This window comes from Zymoseptoria tritici, chromosome 5, assembly GCF_000219625.1.
Source record: "Zymoseptoria tritici IPO323 chromosome 5, whole genome shotgun sequence".
Classification (NCBI taxonomy): Eukaryota; Fungi; Ascomycota; class Dothideomycetes; order Mycosphaerellales; family Mycosphaerellaceae; genus Zymoseptoria; species Zymoseptoria tritici.
In genome coordinates, this window is record NC_018214.1 from 1,741,329 (window position 1) to 1,764,703 (window position 23,375).

Consider the following 23,375-nt stretch of genomic DNA (forward strand, 5'->3'; position numbering starts at 1 on the left):
CTCTACCATCTCGTTCAGTCTTGGTTATGCAGGCATTGCAGGCACAGTCTGGGGATGGCTGATTGCGACCATTATGATTCAATTTACCGCGCTGAGCATGGCAGAACTGTGTTCTAGCATGCCGACTGTAGGAGGACTACACTACGCCGCCGCGATGTTGGCCCCAGAGGGTTGGGGACCGGCATGCAGCTGGTTCGTGGGATGGTCTAACATCTTCGGCTACTTGACCGCGCCATGCTCGTTGAATTACGCTTTGGGTATGGTCTCACGTGGCATCACCATCTGCACTCAATCTAGAGTGGTCACTGACCGCAATACCAGCCTCGATGATCCTGACCTGCGGCTCCATCGCTCATCCATCCTACGTACCCACGAATTGGCACATCTACCTCCTCTTCCTCCTGCTCCTTACCATCGAGGGTCTCGTCGCAATGCAATCGACCAGATTCATCGGCAGATTCAACATCTTCGGCACAGTCTTCAATCTTCTCATCGTCATCATTTTCGTCATCTGGTTCCCGCTCGGTTCCATCAACATACCGAAGACCAACAGCTCTCACGACGTCTGGACCAATTTCACCAATGGTACTGCCTGGCCTACCCCATGGGCGACCATAATGGGCTTCCTCACTGCTGCGTATACCCTAGCAGGTTTCGACGCTCCTGTACACCTCGCAGAAGAATGCAGCAACTCAGCCATCGCCAGCCCGCGAGCGATCGTCATGGCCGCACAGTCGGGCTTGTATCTCGGCTGGGCCATTATCCTGGTCATCGCATACACAGTCAAGGACATTCCCGATGTCGTAAGTGGACAATACGGTCAACCGTTTGCCAGCCTGTGTCTGCAAGTCCTCGGATCAAAAGCTAGTCTCGCCTTGATCTGCCTCTCCATCATCGCGCAGTTCTCCGTGGCTACTGGATGTGCCATCACTGCGACGAGGGTCTTGTTTGCATTCTCGAGAGATGGTGCGCTGCCCGGTTCAAGCTGGTGGGCGAAGATCGACTGTCGGACGAAGACTCCTGTCAATGCTACTTGGTTGGTGGTGGCGCTCGCGGCGGTATTGGGTCTGTTGATGTTCGCCGGGCCGATCACGATTGGAGCCGTGTTCACAATGGGCAAGTTTACTTCTCCTTAAATCCTGAATCTCTACAACTAACGCACACTTCTCCAACAACAGGCGCCATCGCACAATACACCTCCTTCACAGCACCCGTCATTCTCAAGCTTCTCTTTGGCCGCAAGCGTTTCGTGCGCGGACCCTGGCATCTGGGGATCTTCTCCATCCCGATCAATATCGCCGCAGTTTCATTCTGGCTCATCCTACTTCCTGCATTTTGTTTCCCTGCTGTTGCACTTCCGGACTTGACGCTGCAGACCATGAATTGGACATGCTTGATCTACTTTGGTCCGATGGGGTTGGTAATGACTTGGTATGCGGTCAGTGCTAGAAAGTGGTTCGTGGGTCCGAAGGCGAATGTGCGGCAGGGCGAAGATAGAGGCACAGAGGAGAAGCAGTCGTAGGAAGGAATTCAGTGTCATTTGCACAAGGACGTTCGAAGTCACAGAAGGATGGAAGGAAGACTGTGGCCGCTTTGAACAGATACTTAGCCCTACTTTTCCTCTCCCAAACAGTGAATGAGCGTTGCTCACCTCGGCCATCTGTTGATGAGAAAATCGCACAGTGCGGCACCGCAATTGCCTTTCGTCAAACAAGGAACAGATATCCTGACATGCCGAAATCGTGTTCTTGCTTCGAGTCTCTCGCCCAGACGTTCAGCGAGCTTTCCGTGTGGCCAAAATTCGTCCCATATATTAGTCTTGTAGTCTCAAGACAAGGTGCTGAGTACTACCTCGATGCACAACATTGAAATCTCCTCTCGTAGCCAAATACCGCCGGCCTGGAGCAAGAGCGAAGCGGTGTGTTTTGATAGACGACAAGAGGACAGGAGTGTTCAGGTCTGTGCGATGTGTCACAATCGACGCTACACGAGGCATTGCGAATGGACACGCACTGACAAGTGCTCTAAACCCTGTGCGACGAAGCACTCTCGAGCACGTGGAGCCGGCAAGTTCTGAGTGGGGTCCTTGTTTGGGTCAACCGTGGAGAGTGGAGACTCAACACGAGAGCGGGCAAGCCGGGTGGGGATGTTGACGCGAGATGTCTCGTGCGATCGAGACCTCGTGGCGATACTATAGAACGTCAGCCACCGCGGGAAAGCGTACTGAAGATCGGAGAGAACATCGTAGCTCGTGTTCGCGCTTCCACGGCAGGTTTTATATTGAGCGTCACTGTACCATACCCGATCATGGCAGTCCCGGTGCGAGGTGTACAGTCTGCACAGTCTCGCCTGTGCTGCTGTGCGGCCTCGAGAATCTTGTAAAAAGTCTTGAGACTTGCGCAGTCCTTGCCACACCGGCCGGACCGACAAGCCAAGGCATTCATTGGCGGTGCAGGAAGCTGTGCGACGACAAAGTCATGCATAAACTCCCACGTCTGCGATCAGTGATCATCTCGCAGAGAGTGCTCCATCGCAGAATGCAGAACAGCTCAGGACGCGATGATCCCTGATTAATGGCTTCCAGACGTGTTCTAGCACGCGAGCGGCACTCGATCATGCACTGTGACAGCTGCAACTCGCCGGAAAGAGGCGTCGAGCCAGGATCGCAGTGCGGTGGATGCTCGAAGCGGCAGAGCGGGATGGAGAAGCTCAGCGAGTGGTGTCGTAGGACGACGCACGCCTCCCGTACGGGACATAGGGAGGAAGGACGATGCCACCTTGTCGCCGATATCAGCCATGTGCGACTGCTCTCGCGTGGGTGCTTCGTGCGTATCGCTGCTCTAAGCGAGGTGGAGTGCTGTCCGCCGGTCGAAACGAAGGCAGCACGAGCAGTCTCATGCCTCGTGAGTCGACAGACGTCCGACATCAAGCAGGACGAGCGCGTGCTATGATGACACTGCAATGCAATGAGGTTTTTGCATGAATCCGGCGGGAAGACGAGGACGTATCGCCGCCTGCAGCTGTCACTGCTGACCCGCGCCTTTCTTCTCCTCTTGATCAGCGTCTCACCTGCATGCCGTGTGCATTTGGTGTGGGTGCGTTTGCATGAGAAGTGGCGGAGAAGTTGTCCTGTCGTCGCGGTCTGCCGTCGAAATGCCTGATGCGATGACGCCGGACCATCCACCTCTTTTCAGCCTCGCTTGCGCCGTCTCTGCCCACATCGACATCACCTCACCTCGTCTCCCGAGGCCCTTCTCCCTTGCCGCAGTGGATATATCCATCACCTGCAGTCTCCCCCGCGGCGGGTCTTCTCCTCTCCATTGAGTGGCCTCCGAACCTTGCTGGCCACCCCGGTCCCCTGCGCACTGAGCCGCACTGCTTATCTAGCGCCTTCATTGCGCCGGCGGGAACGACGACCTGTGATTTACGACAGACGTGCTTGCCTTGCTTCCAAACGCAGGTCCCGACCTCAGTCTTCATCTTTCATCATCACCGGTATACACAACACTCGGTCTATTCTTTGTGCCCTCGTGACTCGCACCGGAACTCGTGTGCAACACCTGTCGGCAACATCTGCCCACGCTTTGTGAACCCTGCATGGTCGGCCGCCTGCATGGATTCCCGCCGACTGCCCTGAAGTGCGAAAAGTACGGCTCACTCACTCCAAAGGCGACGACTCCTGCGCCGTGGCCGCGGTACATTTGTTCCTGTCGAAATAGCAGCGGGCTGCTCCACCCGACCCAGCGTTCTCGCTGACCGTCTAGACACTTTCACGAGACCACAAACACTCCTCTGGCGGACCTTTGGCTGGGTCGTGACAGACTGCGCTCTGCGAAAAGGTGCCGTTGCACAGGGTCATGGCCGATATCTACTACTTTAATAGCCCACGCCAGCCTGCGAAGACTTCCCGTCCGCCATTCAAGACAAGATCAAAGGCCGCCAGGACACGCCGGAAGGATACTGACAGCATGTACAGTCAATATGCATATGTCGCTCGCATAGATGAGCAAATCTTCTGTCCGACTGGATCATCGACCTTGTTTGCGCCTGGATCTATTTCGTATGCTGCAAATCGCACGGAAGCTTCACGACCGCCTGTACAATCCGAGTACTCTCACAATGCCTTGAACGATGACGAACACGATGATTACGATTACGATTCCGATTCCGATGATACCGGTGGAGTTCCACTTGGACCAGACCATAATCATGGAGCCACGCCTGGACAATTGGACGTCCCTGGAGCCATTCCGATGGGTCCTCAAGAGGCAGGTCCTTCTAATGCTAATACCACCCGCAACGGATGGATGCACCATCCGAGGCCGCTAACGAGGGACCTCTGGGAGGAAGAAGATGGTCGACGCATGCGCCTGGCGCTGGGTGGCGACTCGCCTGATGAGGACCACCGATTTGATCTAGCTGCTCCTCTCGATATTTCCCAAAACTCGAGACATACCCCAAGGTCAGGACCGGTTTTACAAGTACCTACACTACATGAAGCCACCATGAATCTACGCCCGGGGTCGAGGCGCTTTTCACGGCAATCGCTTTCTGCAGCTCCCGCGGGCACTTCGACCGCAGACATATCACCCCTCGAGCGACACGATTCTCTGCATATCCACACAGACGATGATTTCCTTGCGGTCGATGATCCGCAACGGAGCTATGACTTTGTCGACTTCATAGACTCGTGTAGACTGCGATCAATGCGCGACAGACGCTTTTCCAATTTTGGCTCGGGCCAACTTGCATCTGATGGAAACTGGCAAGCAGCAGACCTTGTATCCAGGAAAGACTTTCTATCAGGAGATGCCGATATGCAGGGTATTGCGTGGCCTCATGCGGGCCGTCTACGAGAACAAGTGACCTATGCTCGGTCGTTACTACATCCCTCTGGGACACATCCCGATTTTGCCGAGACCCATACAGCAATGCCTCCATCGCCTCCAGGTCATGGTGAGACGCACTACAAGTTCCGATCATTCGTGTCGCAACATAAGGCCAGCTTCAGCCACTACCAATTGCGCAGCGTGTTGGCCGCCAGTGGACGAAACGATGTGTATTACGCAAACGGCAGCAAAGTCATGCGCGCCTCGCTGGCCTGTCCGACGCATAGCGAGACTGCAATGGACCTTTCCAGGCCGATGAATTGTGCTCCGGGATTCCGTATCACCTGCTTGTCTGCATCACCACGCATGTCATTCTCATCATACCAATCCGATGCAGTCTTGCTTGCCGGCGGATTCGAAGGAGAGTTTGCGATGCTCGACCTCAGCGCGGAAAGGAAGGGAGCTCACGCGGAAGGAATGGTCACTCATGCTTACAATGGACTGGTCACCCACATCCACAACTACACCGATCGTACCTCTGGCGGTCTTCGCGCCGCCTTCTGCTCGAATGATAGCAAGCTCCGTCTGATGGACGTTCGACGTCTACAGTTCATTGATACCTTTTCCTATTCTACCGCCATCAATTGCTCCGCCACTTCTGCCGATGGACGTCTTCGTGCACTGGTTGGCGACAGTTGCGAGACGATCATCACCGATGCAGAGAAGGGCAATCCTCTTGTGACGCTACGCGAGCATACCGACCATGGCTTCGCATGTGTCTGGTCGCAAGACGGCCGCAACGTGGCTACCGCGGCTCAAGATGGGAAAGTGGGTGTGTGGGATACCAGGAACTGGTCGCAGCCTTCGCGAGTTCTGGATACAGCAATGTCGTGCGCACGATCGCTGAATTTCACCGACAACGGCGCCTTGGTCGTGGCCGAGAACGACGATGTCGTTAGAATTTATGACGGCGGAAGCTTTGCTGCGTGGCAAGAGATTCGTTTCTTCGGGTCCATTGCGGGCGTGGCGCTGATTGATGGAGGCGCAGAAATGGTCGTCGCCAATGTCGACAAAACAGTTGGTGGCTTGCTGTCATTTGAGCGGAACGATGAGGGCGGTTCGTGTGGCAGAGATGTACAGCATTCCGAGCCAGCTGGTGGTACTGGAATCTCTCGCCGGGGGAGGAGGACCAGAGCTCTGCACGAGTGGTACAATTTAGGTGGTGCAATGGCGTAGGATGCCGTGGACGGTGAGAGCTTCAGCGCTGATGTGTACAGTTTCCAGATCTTGATATTGTTCGATACCCCGAGTTTCGCTCATGCAATTGAAGAAGTTTCGCTCGCTGGCCGCCTCGTTGATTCCAGACATTACCAAAGACTTCACTGAGACGTTTGATATGGAAGAAACAATCCTGTCTTTGCCAGTCGTCTCTCTGAGCAAATATTGGCCGTTCGAACAGCTATAAGACGACGCCGGGGCGAGTGTGTGTTTCATGCATCTCTTCAGTCATCGACGACGACAGACGACCATGAACCCTTTCCTTCCATTGTCCGTTGCACTCAGCATTCTTTGCTATCCCCTGATATTTTACCTCCCAGAACCCGACGGCTTAGCCATGCTGAGATGGGACCTGAGATGGTACCTGATCGGTCCTCCTATTGAAAAGCCTCGGATCAAATCTACATGGCCCGTCACGACTCTCAACGTCCAGCCCATCCGCTACTGTTTCGTCGCCGAGTCCGACTATGACACCCTCTCAGCGCTGCTCACCGCTGCCATCAAGAAGTGGGATCTCGCCATCTCTCAATCTGCTCTTCAAATCATCCCAGATCAACTACCGACAAGTCCCGATGACCACCATCTCTGCTCTGATCCGAACGTCAGCGAGGATGCACTGCAGATCGAGGACGTGACGGACGAGCCGAATCCGTACAGCATAGGCAGTTTCACCGTCGTGGGATATCTCGGCGACGACGCTTATCACACGATAGACTTTCGAAGACAACATGGACGGAGCGACGGGTCACGAGGCGTACAGGAAGAAGACGCGATTGCTATGGCGCATGAGTTGGGTCGTGAGTTTCGTACTAAACACGCGAGCTTGAAATGTAAGGGAGTACTGACTGAAACCACGACCAGACGCCATCGGATTCGCCCACGAACACAGCCGTCCCGACGCTGCTGAACATATCGACTTTTACTGTGATCACCTCCCCGACTTCGAGGAGGTCATGTACAAAATTTGGGCCTACGGAAATCAAGACACGATCGAAGAAGCGTACGTGCATGCATACGTCAGATTCTGCTCCTCAGGACACTAATGTTTTCCAGCTGCACGAATCGCACCATCGCTGAGAAGTACCACTTTTCCGCTAGAAATTGGCTCGCCCACTCACCACCTTACGGCAAGGTCGACCAATTGCTCTGGTCGACTCCCTTTGAGGTTGACTCCATCGTACGTCCAATGCTCCTATACTCTGCTACACCTCGGGATGTGGACTAATCCAGTGTTTCCAGATGATTTATCCCAGCGATGTTTTCGGCGACCGATTCCTGCCGGTGATTTTGCGCAAAGACGGATCTGTTGTCAAGATGGCGGGTGGGAAGGGAGAAATTTCGGCTGGAGACGCGGCGAGGGTGGCGATGTTGTATCCCAAGCGGAATTTGTTCGAGATATGAGCTGAAGCGATCAGTGTCAGTCTCGAGCTGTTCATGGAGAGGATGCTGCATGAATGGCATGGTGCGAGGGTATTGGACAGAGAGAAGGGCTGGTTGGTGATGGTGTACGGTGGATCGATTTAATCGCAGGACCTACACGGCCACTTATCATGTCTTGCCAGCTTATTTACACATGCCTTGCCAGCTTAACGTCACATGTCTTGCTAGCGGCTAGCCTACCTGCATATAGCTACCTACACATGGCCCGCCAACTTAAGTCGAACTTATCTGTACATGTCTTGCTAACTTACCTGTCCATGTTTCGCCAGCTGGTCTGTCCATGTCTCGTCAACTAATCTGCCCATGGCTGCCCAAGTTAGCTGTGCGTTTCACCTGCACACATCTCGCCTACTCGCCTGTCTATGTATTGCTAACTTACCTGTATTTCTATTTAGGGGTCTCTTGTATTCTACCTGTCCGACTACATAGCATGTCTACCTACACTATCTGTACGACTATTTGGCATATCCGCTAACTTATTACATGTACGTCTGCTTAGCATGTCATTGTATCTGATTTACACGAGTTTAAGCTAGCCTTTGCGTCAATGCTCTGTATCGTGAAACACTAAAACCGCTTGCTGCTGCGTTGAATTTGAGGTATATAAACAATTAGAACCGTATCCCCTATCATCGCAATAGTCAATTTGGCTAGCGCGTTCAACCCACTCCCCCGTGGCGCAATTGGCTAACCCATACCTTCCCAAAACAGCAATTCCCACCCCGGTTAGAAGTCCGTCTCCCACCCGGCTTTCTCGCCGAGCCAACGTGGCAGACCACCGCTGACCCGGTTGTCGGCACAGCTCATAGGAGGCAAGCAGATCCAATAGAGCGAAGTCGGGTGTCAACGTGGCCGTCACTGATCGGCGGTACCGGGCAAGCTTGTTTCCACATCTGGAGCTTGTTTTGTCGATTGTGGGGTGTCGCAAGGAGAGAAGACCGATCCCTTGACGTGGATGAGGCAAATGCTTGACGTAGGTGAGGCGAAGTCTGTGCAAGTTGTAGGGCGTGTGTAGGGCGTGTGTAGCACCTGTGTACGAGCTCAGTCACATCGTTCCCGATCCATGCCAGCAGAGCCGGTATAACATCGGTGATCTTTCCGATCTCCTCGTAGTCAAGACTCCACGCGACCCCTCGTTAAACATCCTTTGCAAGACCTCCCAATGGGCAACCTGCATTGTTCAGTGTGACAATACCTCCTCCCAAACCAATGGACGAATCCACCGCATGCCGGACTGTGCAACAAGTCTTCTCCCTCGTCAGAGCTCAAGGCAGCACCGATCATCTCGGCGAACGCATCTCCCAACTCGCCCACTCTCTGCAAGCCGCCACTCTCGCTCAGCAATTCCATGCCTCCGAAGACACAATCCTCAGGGCTTTGCTCCACGATATTGGACGCTTCATACCAGCGGCCGAGAAAATGGAAAGCATGACCGCAGCCGATGGAACGTATGTTGGTAAAGCAAGCTACGAACTTGTGGGAGAGAGGTATTTGAGAAGTCTGGGCTTCAGCGAGAAGATCTGTGCGTTGGTGGGCGCGCATGTGGTTGCGAAGAGGTACTTGACGGCCGTTGAGGATGGGCATTGGGAGGCGTTGAGTGAGAGTAGTAAGACGACTTTGCGGTATCAGGTGAGTATGCCTCTCTCTCCGTGGCGGCGATCGGTCCTCCAGGCATGTTTGTATGATGCTGACTATAGCACCAGGGCGGGCCGTTCACTGATGCTGAAGTCGCGGAAGCTCGCAAAGATCCGCTCCTGGAAGACAAGCTCGCAGTGAGACGATGGGACGACCAAGCCAAGGATACCAATATGACTACACCAGACCTCCAAAGCTTTGAGGATATGGCAGTACGGTCTTTGCTGAGGTCGACTGGGTGCTGAAGATGAGTACTCGCTCCTGACGGCACTCATCATAACTTGTAGCTCGATTCGGGCTTGCACTTCAGCCATCCAGAATTCGTGTCAAGCTTCTAGTCGATCGACCACCAGCGAGATCTCAACGCCCGTAGCTGGGTGGCATGGCATAATTCAAATCCGGCTGATACGCATTCATGACATCCTGATTCGACAAGAAGTCATACTCGCCTATCCGCAAAACGTCAGTCAGCAATCAATCCTTCCTCGGCAAGCATCTCAGCATCAACATACCCATGAAGAAGTTATCGACCGTCGCTCCACCATTCCAATCATTCGACATGTCATAGATACTCTCATCGAACGTTGGCTGGCCCAGTATGACGTTCGCATTGGCCGGCACAGGACGCTGCTTATTCTGCGGCCAGCACTTCTCCAGCAGCGTCTCCGCGCCCTTCGCCACGCTACTCAGCAAATGGCGGGAGTGCATGTTCGCCGTTACTGACTTCAACACCACGACGACGTTCTCCACCAGAGTCCGGACCATGCTCGTGTCGACGGGAACGGAATTGGCGTACTTGGTCGAGAGCTTGAGCACGAAGACCACGGCGAAGGCGATCATGACGTCAAAGTAGGTTGGAAGACCGTTCAGGTGGTTCTGGATCTCGGCATCACTGACGACAGCCTCGAGAATGCTGGTCGCGGCGATGAGGGACTTGTTTGCAAGGGAGTCGATGTCAGAAGCGACATCTGGAGCTTTGAAAGAAGAAGAGCCGATTCCGCGGAAGGCCATGGAGTAGAGGTACAGCTTCAGGAAGTGCGAATGCAGATTGACTCCCTTTCGAGGATAGTTGCCAACATACCTGTTCTCGCGGAAGCGGGAAGACCAGTGATCTCGGATTTTGTCCAGCTGCATGCTGAAATGTCGCATCTGATTGATCCTGGCCGGATCGAGCGGCTTGTCGACGTCCATTCCGAAACACTCGTATATGTCGCCGCCGACTCCCCAGATCTGGACTTGCGAGATGAGCCGAGCATCGTCTTCGACCGCGTGCTCGCATTCGAGGAACTCCTTGCATGCTTTGATGGCGTCGCATTGTCTTGTCAGTGGCGGTCGACCGTATGCGACGGAGAAGTGGTGGTCGCAGACGTAGACCAGATACCACAGTCTTGTACGGAGGTAGTGGTTTCGGTCACCGTTGAGGCATTTTACGATACTTCGGTGCAATCCGATATCGGTTGCGATTCGCACGGCCAAGGCGATGCAAGTCCAGGAGATGCTGCTCAGCCAGAAGGCGGCAACAACCAGACCGCGAATGTCGTCGACATTGTTGCGGCGGGAGAATGTTTGTGCCGCGGCGATGGTCACAAATTCCTGGTAGCAGCGCTCGAAGTCTGGGGTTGCAAGATGAAGTGCTCCGACCGAGCATATGGCCGCCAACAGAAGAGGTGAAGCTGCACGCACCTCTTTCAAATCCTTCCGATCACCGATGATGCGGTACAAGAAATGATCCAGCCGGTTCTGATAGATGTCGAGATACGCCTGCGCTTGCTGAACCGTCACGATCCCACGAGTGATGATGTCCTGGCTCGCTCGATTGTTCTCCAGCCCAGGCATGGCGATGGGAGACACGACCGAGCCAGGAATAGCGGCCGGTCCAGAATCGGGATCCATGACGATCTCGTAGTTTTGAGGAGTGTTGCCGTCCGTTTGCTGCGATATTCGTGGTAAAGGTACAGACTTCGATCGCTCTGCTGCCATGTTCTCCGGGCTATCTTCATCTTGCTCCATGTCATCTTCGTCGGGCAGATCGATCCCAGCTCTCATAACGGCGGCTTCGAGATTGCGGAGTTTGCGTTCCATGATATGTTTCCATTCGACGTCCTGAAGGTGATTTAGCGGGACACTGATAGCTGGACAATCCATGACTCACGCTTTCGAGAATCATTTGTAGACTCTTGTTCACCGTGCATGACAAACCTCTCTTCTTGCATCGTGTGCAGGGCGCTTGCCCATCGCGCATGTGACATTTGATCTTCTGTTTCCTGCAGGCGACGCAGGCTGTGATCTTTGCCGCGGGTACTCGGTTAGTGATACGCTGCACTATGGCTCGTGTAGCCTGGTGCTTTTTACATGTGCTCGAGTTCGAAGTGGAGGAGCGCAAAGCCTGATCATGATACACTACACTGTACTGCTGCCGCGTCCACCAAATTTACCGACGGAAGTCATGCTTACCTTTCTCGATATGTCAACCTTCCTGTCGCCGAACTGCTCCCGTAATGCTGTAGCAGGGTCCGAAACCGCCGCGCTGGGAGGTGGAGGGCCAACTCCATTGCCGTTCATCGCGGCGAATGGCGAGAAGCCAGAGCTTTGACGGGAAAGGGGAGGTCGTAGTAGCGTATTAGATGGTCCAGAAGGTGAGGTCGACATCGTTGGTGAAGAGTGAAGCTAAGAGGAGGTCAGCGAAATTGAGTTTATTAGACCAGGTTCTAGACCATCGGTTGTCACTAAACTTTGTATCGACGACGTGTGTGCGTGCTTTTCAACTGATCACAGCCACAGCAGGTCGATCGGGTCACTGAGGTGAAGTTCGTGGCCTTTCGATCTAGGATGCGGGATCTTGCAGCGCGGGATGAGCTGTATTCTGGCGGTAAGAGGCGGCGTCGTGATGAGCTTTTTGGTGGATTTCATTTGTGCCACAGTGGCTGAGACATCGAGCTCGTGCGGGTGAAAGACTTCTCGTGCAGGGGAAAGACTTCATCAGGTCATCAACAGACAGATCATTGTGATCAAATGCGACATGCGTCGCGCTCGCCGCAATGGCTTCCTTCCTCATGCACCCATCATTTCAGCAGTTGTGGCATTCGCGTTTGACTTTGCACGCGAAGAATATTGGCGAAGGACTCGCCACCGCTGACAGCTCCACGCATCGTCTCTGCACTTCTCCGAGCTTGTCCAGACGCCACAATATTACGCAGTTCTCGTGTGATGCTGATATCGGAGACGTCTACGCAGGAAAGGAATCTAGCCTCGGGAGGTTTATCGAAACTGCCCCTGCTAGCCACAACAGACCAGATTCAATAATGTCAAGAAGCACCAACCACCCGATCTGCGATTCTATCCAATATTGTGGTGGCGAGCCTGGCGAGTGCTGCCGGCATCCTCGATCAGAGGTGGCGTCGTCTATGCAATGGAAGCTTTGCGAGTGTTGCGCGGCTACGAGAGCTTCGTGGGGGAGTCAGCAAGAACGAAAGCGGAGTGTCTTTAGATCGAGAAACAGGAGCCGGACGAGGAAGAGAATTGAGATTCACAGGGAAGACATCGTTGCATTCCATCTGTGCAGAAAGTCTCATTCATTTCTCTGATGGAATGCCTCAAATGGCAAGACCCACGCCGAACGCCGCGATGTCCGAGGCCATCATCCCTCCATGCCGATTGGTATTGTATGCTCAGAATCTGCTCGTGCGGAAATGCATCGCTGACTTGCACATCTCTGTCAGTTCGTCCTTCATTGCCCGTGCTGTGCGTAGCCCTTCCGATGCACACAAATGATGCTTCCAGCACCATTCTTTTTCCCGCCCGACCCCACATCCTTTACTCTTGTTGAAGCAAAGGAAAATACTGATGCCAGCCTCGATGGTCCTTTCGCTGCAACGAAAATTCGGCCCCGATGATTGGATCATGAAGCAAGATCCGGACTGCGCTCCAACTCATCCCGAGCGGCTTGATACTCGGCCGCTTCCAATCCGATACAAGCCACAACGAGCTCATTCAAGCATGCAGAATAGCTCGCGTATTTGAGTGGGTCCGGCAGTGCACGCCTGCCATCAACCATCAGATCTCGATTGAGCCGAACAGCCAGGTCTTGAACCCTTTCGCCTAGACGCAGCACGCTCCCCACCATATGCTGAACTCGGCGTGCCTCTGGAAGAGTGTCAAGAGTGTGGCATTGCTCCAGTGCCCAGTGCTCGACTGAAATTTTTCGGGTGAGGTAGTATGACGACCACGCACTCGCTTTGTCGGACGCCGTGAACTCCGCAAGAGCTTTGAGTCTTGTCCAAACATCGGCCACTGCTTCCACCATACTCTTTTGTCTTTGCAGTCCTAGATCATGGCTGGAAATGTCTCCTTGGAATTGAATGCCTTCCAGGCGACCAAGCAAGCGAGTGGAGTGCAACATGTGCGGCGTAACTCGCAGCAGCTGGTCGGTATTGTTGCCCCTGATGTTGAGCCGGAAAGATCGCAGGCTGTGGCGGGGTGCGAGGTGAGAACACAGCGATTTGAGTACCGCGTCGACGTCCTCGTCGAAAAACCCGTCCTCCGATTCGGGACCGAAGACGGTCACGTCAGTACCAAGATCGTGATGCAAAGAAAATTGCACAATCTGTACTCTTCGAAGCCAACGAGGCCACAAGCATTCGTCAAACATGCCCGTGAAATCGTTTCTTGCAGCTGTGCTGATCAGCTCCCCGTGGACGCAGATACCGTCGCTGATCATATGTATCTCGATCACGTTGTCGCCGTATAGTATGCCGCTCCCCTCCCGGTTCACCTGCTTGGAAGTGGCAAGGATTTGCGGGAAGCACGTGCGAGAATCTTCGAAAGTCAGAAGCTGCTTGTAGACTCCGTTGCGCAATTCCGGCGAAAGCTCCATGAATGGGAAGCTTGAGGTCTCATCTGTGGTCTTGGGTGCTTCGAGGTAGTCGCACTTGACCAAGAGGGTCTTGGGTGGCACCGAGGGTGACGGGACGGTAGTGCTGTGCTCATGAGCAATCTCGGCGAGCTGCTGCATCTTCGTCAGCGAGAATTATGCTAAAGGAGGACTCGCCGCAGTACAGCACTGCAATCGGACTTACCGCATTGGTACAGTGATCGTAGGACCTCGAAGTCTTGCGCGAGGCCATCGAGAATTCTCGTGGATCAACTTCGAGTGCAATCAGCTGTGAAGTGGTTGAAAGTGTCTTCCGTCCTTGGGTGGGAGGTGTGATACGCGAAGATGACGTACTCCAGCAGCGAGGGAGAATGCAGACCGCGCTGTGGGTGAAGTTGAAAGAGGCGAGGTGAAGGTGGTGAAGTGAAGGCAGAGATCGGCCGATCGCTAGCGTGTATCAGGTCTTGGTGACACAGATGAGATGGCCGGGGCAACGGGATGAGTAAGGCCGAGACGCAACAAGTCGTGCTGGGTTCTCACTCAAAGCGGATCGATGAAAGAGGGCGTAAAGTCCGATATATCAAGAAAGAGGAGTACTTACATCTGACCACCGACCTTGGCCATCACTGTGCCCGGATGGCTTGCGTCAAAAGTACTGTCGCATATGAAAGAAATCAAAGCATTGCTTTCCTTGACTTGCGTCGGGTATCCCGCACGGTCTCCGGAAGACCGTGATGGAAAGACAAAGTAGCACCATTGACGCCCATCAGTTCCTCTTGATGCCCCCCCTTGCTACCTCCGTCACTTCGAGTCTTCCCAGCTTCTGGTCGAATGCTGTGGTGAGCTTCTTTCATAAGCTTCATGTCGCGCGTGGCCTTCTCTTGAGCTCATTTGTGCCTAGCAGGCTAACGTTCGCAGGTTGCCCTCGCTCGCATACGACTCCCTGATGTCCCACATGTAGTCCGTAACACCATGTGCCAACCCATCCCGTTCATGCGCCAACTTCCTTCTGAATCGCCCTCATGCAAACAGCTGCCAATCTTACGATGGCGGCATCAGCGACAGCAAGTCTCGAGTGTCTCGAGCATCTTCGTATTCCGCAGCCTCTAGCTCGATGTACGATCTGTTGAAGTTGTCCACGATGGCGAAATACCGTGCCCAGTCCTCTTTGGCAAGCTCTGGAAGCATGTCGATGTTTCCAGCTCCGATTTTGAGGTCCAGTGCCAACTGTCGAGTGTTCTTGGCTAGGGCGGTCAAGTTCTTCCGCTTGAATTGGTCTTTGATATGATCGGGCAAACGCTCAAGCGCCTGAAAACGACTTGAACCCGCTTCCACGTTCAGGAGGGTCGAGACTTGGTCATATCGGGTGAATGGCACAAAACTTGTTGCGTGCTCTGAGAGAGCCGCCAGCGCAGTGGATGCGGCAGCCGTCCCTTCATCCACGCTCGTGATTTGTCGTGGGCCGGGGCCTAGACCACTGAGATCCCCACCAAATGCAAGCTCTTTCAATTCTCCCAGGAGGTGTGTTGAGTGCAGGAGACTTGGCAGAGCGGACATCAAGCTCGTGGTGTGTCGTCCCGAGATATCGACTTGGAAGGAGCGGAGCTTGTGTTCGCTCGCAAGAAAGGAACAGAGCGAATGAAGAACGATATCCGCCGCCGCGGGTGCAAATTTCGTAGCCGCCTTTGCGAACATGGTGGTAAGTCGCGGGCCGGCGAAAGTGAGTTCCAGGTTGAAGCGTAGAAACTGCACATTCCGAAGCCAGTGTGGCCAGGTCATGATGATCTTCGTGTCGGTGCGATCTTCGTTACACTTTTCTCCATGAACGTAGATTCCATCTGCGAGCATGCGGACGTCGATCAAATTGTCTCCGTAGAGGATGTTAGTAGCCTCTTCTTTGATCTGCCTGGACGCCGCAAGGATTTGTGGAAAACATGTAAATGAGTCGCGCAATATGAGTAGCTCTTCGTAGACACGAGTCCGCAGCTCGGGCGATAACTCCATGAAGCGGAAGACTGGTGGACCGGCGTACAAGGCCGCCACATAGTCGCTTTTGAGCAAAACTTCCTTGGGTGGATCGGAGATGGAGGTGACGACGATGCCTGCTTGGAGGGCTGCTTGCTCGAGCTCCTGATCACTGTTAGCACGGAGTCGTGTCATGTTGAGGAGTAGAGTGGGACACGGACGGCTTTGGTCCAGCGCTTCCACTGTGGCATTCTATGTTCAGACATTGCGCAGGCGCGCGGCAGTGCGCAAGTAGAGTTGAGGTGTTGGTGAATTGTGCAGAGGTCCTGCGGCCGAGAGGGTGAGGGTTTGGTGCCTGTCGAGTGATGGAGGACTCAGGAGTGGATTCTGTCGACTCCGTTGCCGTAGCAGAGTGTTGCTGCGCGTAGTCCTTGTGCGCGATGGACTCAGATGTGGTTGTAGAATCTCGAGTGAGGAAGGAGGAGATGAAGAGCAGAAGATGAAGTGAAGTGTGGATCCAGCTTCTGCCTCAATCTCGCTAGCGCGGATGGGCGCTGCCGATGCACGTGAATTGCGGAACAAACAAGAGAGGAAAGAACCAGACATTCAGATATCAAGTCGCGCAGGTTCTCCAGGGTTGAAGCCAAGTGAATGGAAATCATCTCGATCCCATGACCACAAAGACCGCAACGACGTGGAAGCCGCGCACAGGCTGGATTTCACTCTCAATTCCTCGACCATCCGTAACGATGTGCAAGCAGAAACGTGTCACGACATCCGCGGTCTCCATCTCGTTGTTCTTGCACTCTAATGCGCCGGATGTCATACCGACCGAAGATTGCGCAAATTCTGCGAACGTAGTCGGCGGCCGATGCCAGTAGGACTGCGAGTCACATCCTCGCGCGAAGACCTGGGCGGAGCATTTCCGATCATCCTCCCCATAGCTGAGTTCAGCAGGTTGAAGTATCGCTGTCCCGCAAAAGCAATGGCCCGATGCTCAATGTCAATCTTTTGGAAACTCGTCATGACATTGGCCACAAGGTTGTCCGAGTGGCACGACTTTGGACCTGCCAGCATAGTCAATGTAGAGGTCTGGGAGCTCTGCACTCTTGAGATGCAGCCGAAGTCCAGGTCGACCGAAGATGCCAGCTCGCTCTCAGGGTCTCGCGAGATCGTGAGTGCTACAGCACCGCTGTGACTAGCACTGTCGATAAGGCGGAAGCTGATATATATCTTCGCCGGCTCTCGAGGGCACAAATTCTTCCGAATGGCACGACTTGGGAGCTGCCAGCGTACTCAGCCTTCAGAGTTCAGACTTTCGCCTCCTTGGATGCGGTGATTCTCTCTCTAAAAGGCGCGTAGTCTATTCAAGCCCACAATCCAGGTAGTTATTGTAGAAGGGTGGATAGTATTTGAGCAAAGTACGCAGGCGCAAAGTTAGCACTTCGCTAGAATTTGTGATTTTTAAGATTTCGGACAATTCGACAATTTGACAATTCGATAGAAGAGAGGGCCAAGCTGTGCACGGGCCACGCTGTGCACGCTCGAATTTCGAGAACGTCGAAATCCATGATATTGGCCAAACTTCTACGAATTAATACACTACAACTATAGCTCTAATAGACGATGTATTAAAGGAGCTGAAAGAGGCAGAGGTGAAGAATATTTCAGAAACCGCGACGAATCATAATGTCCATCGTAGCACTTTATTACGCCGATAGCGCAAGGTTAACGAATCTCGTGCGCGACGCGATAAGAATAACTCGATTTTATTACACTAACAAGAGCGCACCCTCGTAGCCTATATCGACACCCTTACACGCAGAGGCATTCTACCGACACCGGCAATAGTTCTTACCTTTGTTTACGACATTACGAAGGTTAGGCTAGAGCGGAAATAGGTTCGACGGTTCGTAAAAAGGCACAAGAAGCACATCGATTCGAGATACCTTAATCTACTAGATAAGAGCAGGAAGAAGGCGGACTCTTTAAGGCAATACAAGGCCTACTTCGACATGCTTAAAAGCAAGAAGGAGCAGTACAATATTAAGGCTTGTAATACCTACAACATAGACGAGAAGGGCTTCTTAATTAGTATGCTTTAGAAGTCACGACGGGTATTCACGAAGGATTACTTCCTCTTAGGCCGGCTTATTAGTAACATTTAAGACGGCAGTCGTAAATGGATTACCTTAATAGCGTATATCTGCGCTAACCTAACCTTATTGCTACCGGCATTAATATACAAGGCAGTAACTAGCAACATCCAGTCCTCGTAGCTGCAAGACTTTAATATTAATAAGCACTGTGCCTTCTTCGCATTATTACCAAACGGCTGGACTAACAACAACCTTAGACTCTACTAGCTTACGAAGATATTCGAGCCTTAAACGAGGCAGAAGGCAGGTAGAGGCTACAGACTGCTTATTATTAACGGCTATAGATCACACGTGAACATAGCGTTCTTACAGTTCTGCATAAAACACCGCATCTTCGTTGCAGTGTTTCCACCTTATTTAACACACCGCCTACAACCTCTTAATGTTAGTGTCTTCGGTGTACTGTCTAGCTACTATAGTTCTTAGCTATTACGCTTTATCCAGCAGTCTAAAGGGCTGTTAGCAGTAACAAAGCGTAACTTCTTCCGGCTCTTCTAGCCAGCTTACAAGAAGGCGTTTACACTAGCTAATATCGCTTCTAGCTTCCGTAAGACTAGCCTTTATCTACTAGATCCTTCGCTAGTGTTAAAGAAGTTTCAAGAGCCTAAGGGCAAACACGTCCACTTTAGCGATAGCTCTCGGCTAGGCACCGCTAACGACGACGACGATTTAAGGCCAAGCACCGCCAGACCCTCTACCGCCGGCACAGACACCTCTGTTATCTCTAACAACTGGCGGGAGACAAGACGCCTAATAAAGAGCGTGTTAAAGAAGCCTAAGAACGAGAAGGAACGTAGGGCGATTTAGAAGCTTACTAACACCCTTATACATACACAGACGCAGAATCAGCTGCTTAAGAGCGAGTGCAGTAGCCTGCGCTAGTCCTTTAAGAATAAGAAGCAGAAGCGACAACGTAGCAAGCTATTACTGGCTCTACTACAAGGCCAAGCAGCTTAGTTCTATTCACCGGCTAAACTACAAGCTAGCATGCAGCTTATAGCTACTAAGGAGGCTAAGAAGGTTGCTAAGAAGAAGCAGAAGGAAGCTAACGCTATTGCGAAGAAGGTAGATAATTAATTAAGAGCTAAAGAGCGGATACAAGCTATTGCAGATAGATAGGCTAAGGCGGTTTAGAAGGCTAGACAAAGGGCTTCGCAGAGGGAGGTAAAACAGGCTAATTTACAGCTAAAAACTAACCTCTAAGCCTCTGCTCGCAAAGCAACACGTCCACTAAGAGCTAGAGCGAAGAAGGTAGCTAAAAAGCAGTTAGTCGTCGTGTTTAAGGTGCCCTTACTGCGGAGGAGGGGTGCACAGGTAGCTAAATCCTCTCGGCCACTAGCACGCATAACATTAAGGCAGAAGTTACAAGCTGCTTAGAGCTGATAGATATAATTAATACGATGAATTTGAGCTATCAAACACCTCGTTATAACTACTAGTTGTGACAATATCAGCTATGGAAGTGGTAGTAGTTGTGGAAGGATTCTCGAAATGAAGCCGTGCACAGCATGGCCCGTGCACACCTTGGCCCTCTCTTCTACTGCACTGCACTATACTATACTACGAACAGCGTCGGACTTTAAGCATTTTTCCGTACCTTAGGAATTAATGCCTTATATTACTTTTCGTATATATTATACTGAATATATTACTATAAAGAATATTATCGCAAAGAATGTTATTATAAAGAATATTATTACGAAGTATCCTATCTTCGGGCGTAATATTTAGGTATAATATTTAAGCGCGTACCTCCTGTTATAGGCTACTATAGTTTTCTAACTAAATATTAGAGGGCTTCCCTCTAAATTTTAGATACGGGGAAAACCTTAGACTATTAACTTTATTCTTTAATATTAATAATAAGAAATACCCTAATAAGAATAAATAATATTTATAATTTTTTTTTAACCCTTTATATATATAGTTCTTACCTATCTATAAACAAAATATATTAGATATAAGGTATTAAAAAGTATATATTATATATATAACATTAGTTTCTATACGTAATACTTAAGAGCTAAGAATATTCGAAATATCGGAATTGTCGGGATTCTGGAAAATTACGAATTTTGGCGAAGTGCTAACTTTGCACCCTCGTCAGAGGAGAGATCCCCGGCGGTTTCTTTAGCGAGCTGACGTTGTCTCGGTTTTTCCGAGCGCTCAGGAGTCTTAGTCTGCCTCCTCAGCGCGCTCTGACAGCATACTATAGTTCGTTCATCGTCTACTCAGTATCGATAGCAGAGTATTCCGTTCTCGGCATTCATCACCTCCGCCACACTCTGCTCTCCGAACAGACCCGCCATCGGAAGATTGTCTTGCAACGAAGATGCGTTGCCGCCATCTGTATATCGAAAGTCGCGGGTAGGTCCGCCAAATTGCTTCAAACGTGTATCGGGTTCTTGCTGCTGCCACAGCCACCACAGCCGATCGACCTGGGTATGATGCAACCAAAACACAGGATCTTTGTCCTTTGGTCAGCTCTGCTTATACAATTGATAGTGTTGGCTCACCATTGGGAGCTCCGAAGGACAAAAAGTCTCCAGAGATGAATTGAGGGATAGCGTTGTGTGCTCCAGTCTCAAAGGCTTCGAAGAACGCCTCATAGTCCGGCTGCGCCAGAACCTCTTGCACGCTTGATGGAGACACGAGTGATTGCAGGGTATCCAGCAACGAGTCGTTCTTGAAACCTCTACTGAGGCAATGAGGATCAAAGGATACCTCGTGTGCCACATTGTCGCCTTCTCCTCTGATCGCTTTGTACGCACGTATGCTGTTTGCGAAAGGTCCGTCGGTAACGCAGCGGCCATTCTGGAGCACGACCTCGCCTTCTGCGGACCCGTCACCTCCAAATCCATAGACGACTTCCCAAACAGGGGAAGAGGACAGGTCGTCCCAATCGAGCGTCCAATCCCAGTACCTAGATGTTCAGCAGTCTGTCGTGTCGAACGCCACAAGTTGGACACTTACGGCAGCTGTCCCTTGAACCCGCAAGCACTCTTCAATGTCTGCTCATAGTGGTGGATGAATAATCGGTGCCACGCGAGGAAGGCGGCGGCGTAGTGGGAATAGCTCCCAGCTTTCAGGTGTGTGTATATAAAGTCGTCGTAAAGAGACGTCCTCGGGTCGACGGCCGAGGGTTGGCGCATTAGGCACGACACAGCATCGATGTAGTGCAGCTGCTGATCACTGGACAGTGTTCTCCATTCTTGGCGGACGGCCGGGTTTTGACAGACTCCATAGAGTGAGGGGAGAAGATAGGCTCTGAGCGTGAGCATGAGCGAGACCAATGCTGCCACCCCAGCGACCAGCCACAAGATGCCGAGTCGCACTCGATCACGACGTGATGGTCTGTCCCTGTCAGTCCTTCATTGTTAGATGAATTGTCTTTGAAATGTGAAGCACATGCGCGCGTACAAATCCTCCTTCTGGCAACCACCTTCATGTTCGTCTTGGCCCGGCAAAGAATCATATGAGTTGAAAATGCGCCCGTTTTTCCAAGGTGGAAACATTGTGTATGACGGTAAATCGAGTCGCAATAGAATGGTGTTAATTCTTCGCCACTCGCAACGACCACCTCGTGTGGAACCCCAGTGACAGCTCTGTAGCTTGCCGAGTCTCGTCCGCTTGTAGCGAGCAAAAAGTTGGCGCCAGACTCCAGTGATGTGAACGTGGAAGAATTGATCATCGGATCGAGTGAGGGAAATTCCCTAAGCGATCCATTGCAAGTTCGTCGAGTGGAGACAGGTACCTACAAGGGCCAGGATAAAACGGGCGCGATGTAGCAGCACTAGGTATAGCAGAACAGTATAGCTATCACATGACATCTCTGCTTCCACTCCCGCCCTGGCAGCTTGATAAGAGTTGGACGCTAACATGGGACAGCTGTTCACCAGGGATCTTCGGCTATTCACCGCGATCACGGCTCTATCAGCAAATCGCACCTTTGTCGGGGGAGCTTCAAGTCCCGCCGTCGCCATGGCTTCAAGGGTGTTCCTCGCCACTGGTTCGTTCGTCATCTCGGACATGTTGATTGTTCATAGTCTTCTCCATGAGGTTCATTCACAACATGCACTCGCTCACTCGCATCGCCAGCGCACTCAGTGGTGGGCCGTCGTTAGGATGGTGTACCATACGTTAGTTTCCCTTACTACGTCGATTTCGTGATTTTGATGGTCACGTGCAGGGCTTAAATGACTTCACTCCCTTAATAAACGCTCCTATTGTTGTATATATCACCACCTATTGTCAGCCGGTTACTAAGATTACGCTAAGAGCTAATAATTATATGTAAGTGCGTACAATGCTAATAAGGGCGTTTAGTAGGTTTAAATATCCCCTTCCGCGGTCGTTTCTCTCTCTCTCGAACACTAATATTACTACTACTACTACTAATCTCTGCCGCTCTCGCTCTTGCTTATAATATAATAGCCTTTACTGCTTGGAACATACTATAAGGCGAAGCTGTTAAAAAAGCTAGGCTCGAATCGTAAGGCCTGCCGATCGAGCGCGACGATATACTAATGCGAGATGTTAATAATCCTCCGTCTAATAGCGACCCTCTAACTCTAATACCGCCGCTAGCAACCTTATCGCTGCCTGTAGATCTTTAAGCCTTCCGCATGCCGACTATAATAGATTAGTTCGCTCCGTAGTACATTAGCGTTAAGGCATAGACCGAAGCTCTTACTAAGGCGCAATTAGCAGACGCCGCTGTGCGTCGAAGCGGTCGTCAGACGCTCAACCGCTATAATTATGCAGGTCGAGTGTAGGAGACGGACGAAGGTAAGTTTAAGCTAGGAGATCTCGGCGTTTCTTAGTGTAATCCTAGCTAATTATCCCGTTTTAGGAGTGCCGGCGTTTACCGAGTGCAGACTCTGTAAGAAAGGAGGCTACGTGTGTCGCGTATATAAGGACATTACGACGTACAAGACGACCTGTAGATATTGCTTTAGCCGTAGTAAGGCTAACTGCGGTGCTAGCAAGCTATTAGATAGAGATTCTACTGTCGAGGATGCTACTAGAGGTAGATAGTTTAGAGGAATAATAGAAGAACTCGAGGCGAAGGTAGCAACAATAGAGGGAGATATTAAGCTGTTAACGGATGCGAATTTGGAGCTAGAGAACAAGGGCAAGGCACTACTAAGTAAGATCGAACTCCTTAAAGGTAGCTATAGCGCTAAGATTAAGGGACTC

General features: G+C 51.9%; 7 protein-coding genes across 7 annotated transcripts; 4 read left to right on the forward strand and 3 right to left on the reverse strand.

The window, feature by feature from the left end:
- Positions 1 to 73: 73 nt before the first annotated feature.
- On the forward strand, positions 74 to 1,522 carry MYCGRDRAFT_93355 (uncharacterized protein; the record flags this gene model as incomplete). The annotated part of the gene is made up of 3 exons (XM_003852216.1): positions 74 to 257; positions 322 to 1,065; positions 1,179 to 1,522. The coding sequence occupies 3 exons, from the start codon at positions 74 to 76 to the stop codon at positions 1,520 to 1,522; spliced, it is 1,272 nt and encodes a 423-aa protein (XP_003852264.1).
- Positions 1,523 to 4,997: 3,475 nt separating this feature from the next.
- On the forward strand, positions 4,998 to 5,948 carry MYCGRDRAFT_30118 (uncharacterized protein; the record flags this gene model as incomplete). The annotated part of the gene is made up of 1 exon (XM_003852217.1): positions 4,998 to 5,948. A coding segment is annotated over one exon (951 nt), but the record flags the coding sequence as incomplete, so codon positions are not given.
- Positions 5,949 to 6,357: 409 nt separating this feature from the next.
- MYCGRDRAFT_93357 (uncharacterized protein) lies at positions 6,358 to 7,508 on the forward strand (the record flags this gene model as incomplete). The annotated part of the gene is made up of 4 exons (XM_003852218.1): positions 6,358 to 6,904; positions 6,969 to 7,107; positions 7,161 to 7,284; positions 7,347 to 7,508. 4 exons carry the CDS (start codon positions 6,358 to 6,360, stop codon positions 7,506 to 7,508), a joined length of 972 nt encoding a protein of 323 aa, XP_003852266.1.
- Positions 7,509 to 8,719: 1,211 nt separating this feature from the next.
- On the forward strand, positions 8,720 to 9,409 carry MYCGRDRAFT_104600 (uncharacterized protein; the record flags this gene model as incomplete). The annotated part of the gene is made up of 2 exons (XM_003852219.1): positions 8,720 to 9,176; positions 9,251 to 9,409. Coding segments are annotated over 2 exons (579 nt in total), but the record flags the coding sequence as incomplete, so codon positions are not given.
- MYCGRDRAFT_72378 (uncharacterized protein) lies at positions 9,391 to 11,722 on the reverse strand (the record flags this gene model as incomplete). Its single annotated transcript, XM_003852496.1, has 3 exons — positions 9,391 to 11,285; positions 11,335 to 11,469; positions 11,637 to 11,722. 2 exons carry the CDS (start codon positions 11,422 to 11,424, stop codon positions 9,657 to 9,659), a joined length of 1,719 nt encoding a protein of 572 aa, XP_003852544.1.
- Positions 11,723 to 13,080: 1,358 nt separating this feature from the next.
- On the reverse strand, positions 13,081 to 17,094 carry MYCGRDRAFT_93359 (uncharacterized protein; the record flags this gene model as incomplete). The annotated part of the gene is made up of 7 exons (XM_003852495.1): positions 13,081 to 14,187; positions 14,258 to 14,325; positions 14,407 to 14,435; positions 14,654 to 14,707; positions 15,098 to 16,189; positions 16,239 to 16,462; positions 16,846 to 17,094. The coding sequence occupies 7 exons, from the start codon at positions 17,092 to 17,094 to the stop codon at positions 13,081 to 13,083; spliced, it is 2,823 nt and encodes a 940-aa protein (XP_003852543.1).
- A 3,313-nt stretch (positions 17,095 to 20,407) lies between these two features.
- MYCGRDRAFT_86183 (uncharacterized protein) lies at positions 20,408 to 21,457 on the reverse strand (the record flags this gene model as incomplete). The annotated part of the gene is made up of 3 exons (XM_003852494.1): positions 20,408 to 20,643; positions 20,693 to 21,099; positions 21,150 to 21,457. 3 exons carry the CDS (start codon positions 21,455 to 21,457, stop codon positions 20,408 to 20,410), a joined length of 951 nt encoding a protein of 316 aa, XP_003852542.1.
- Between the last annotated feature and the right edge of the window lie 1,918 nt (positions 21,458 to 23,375).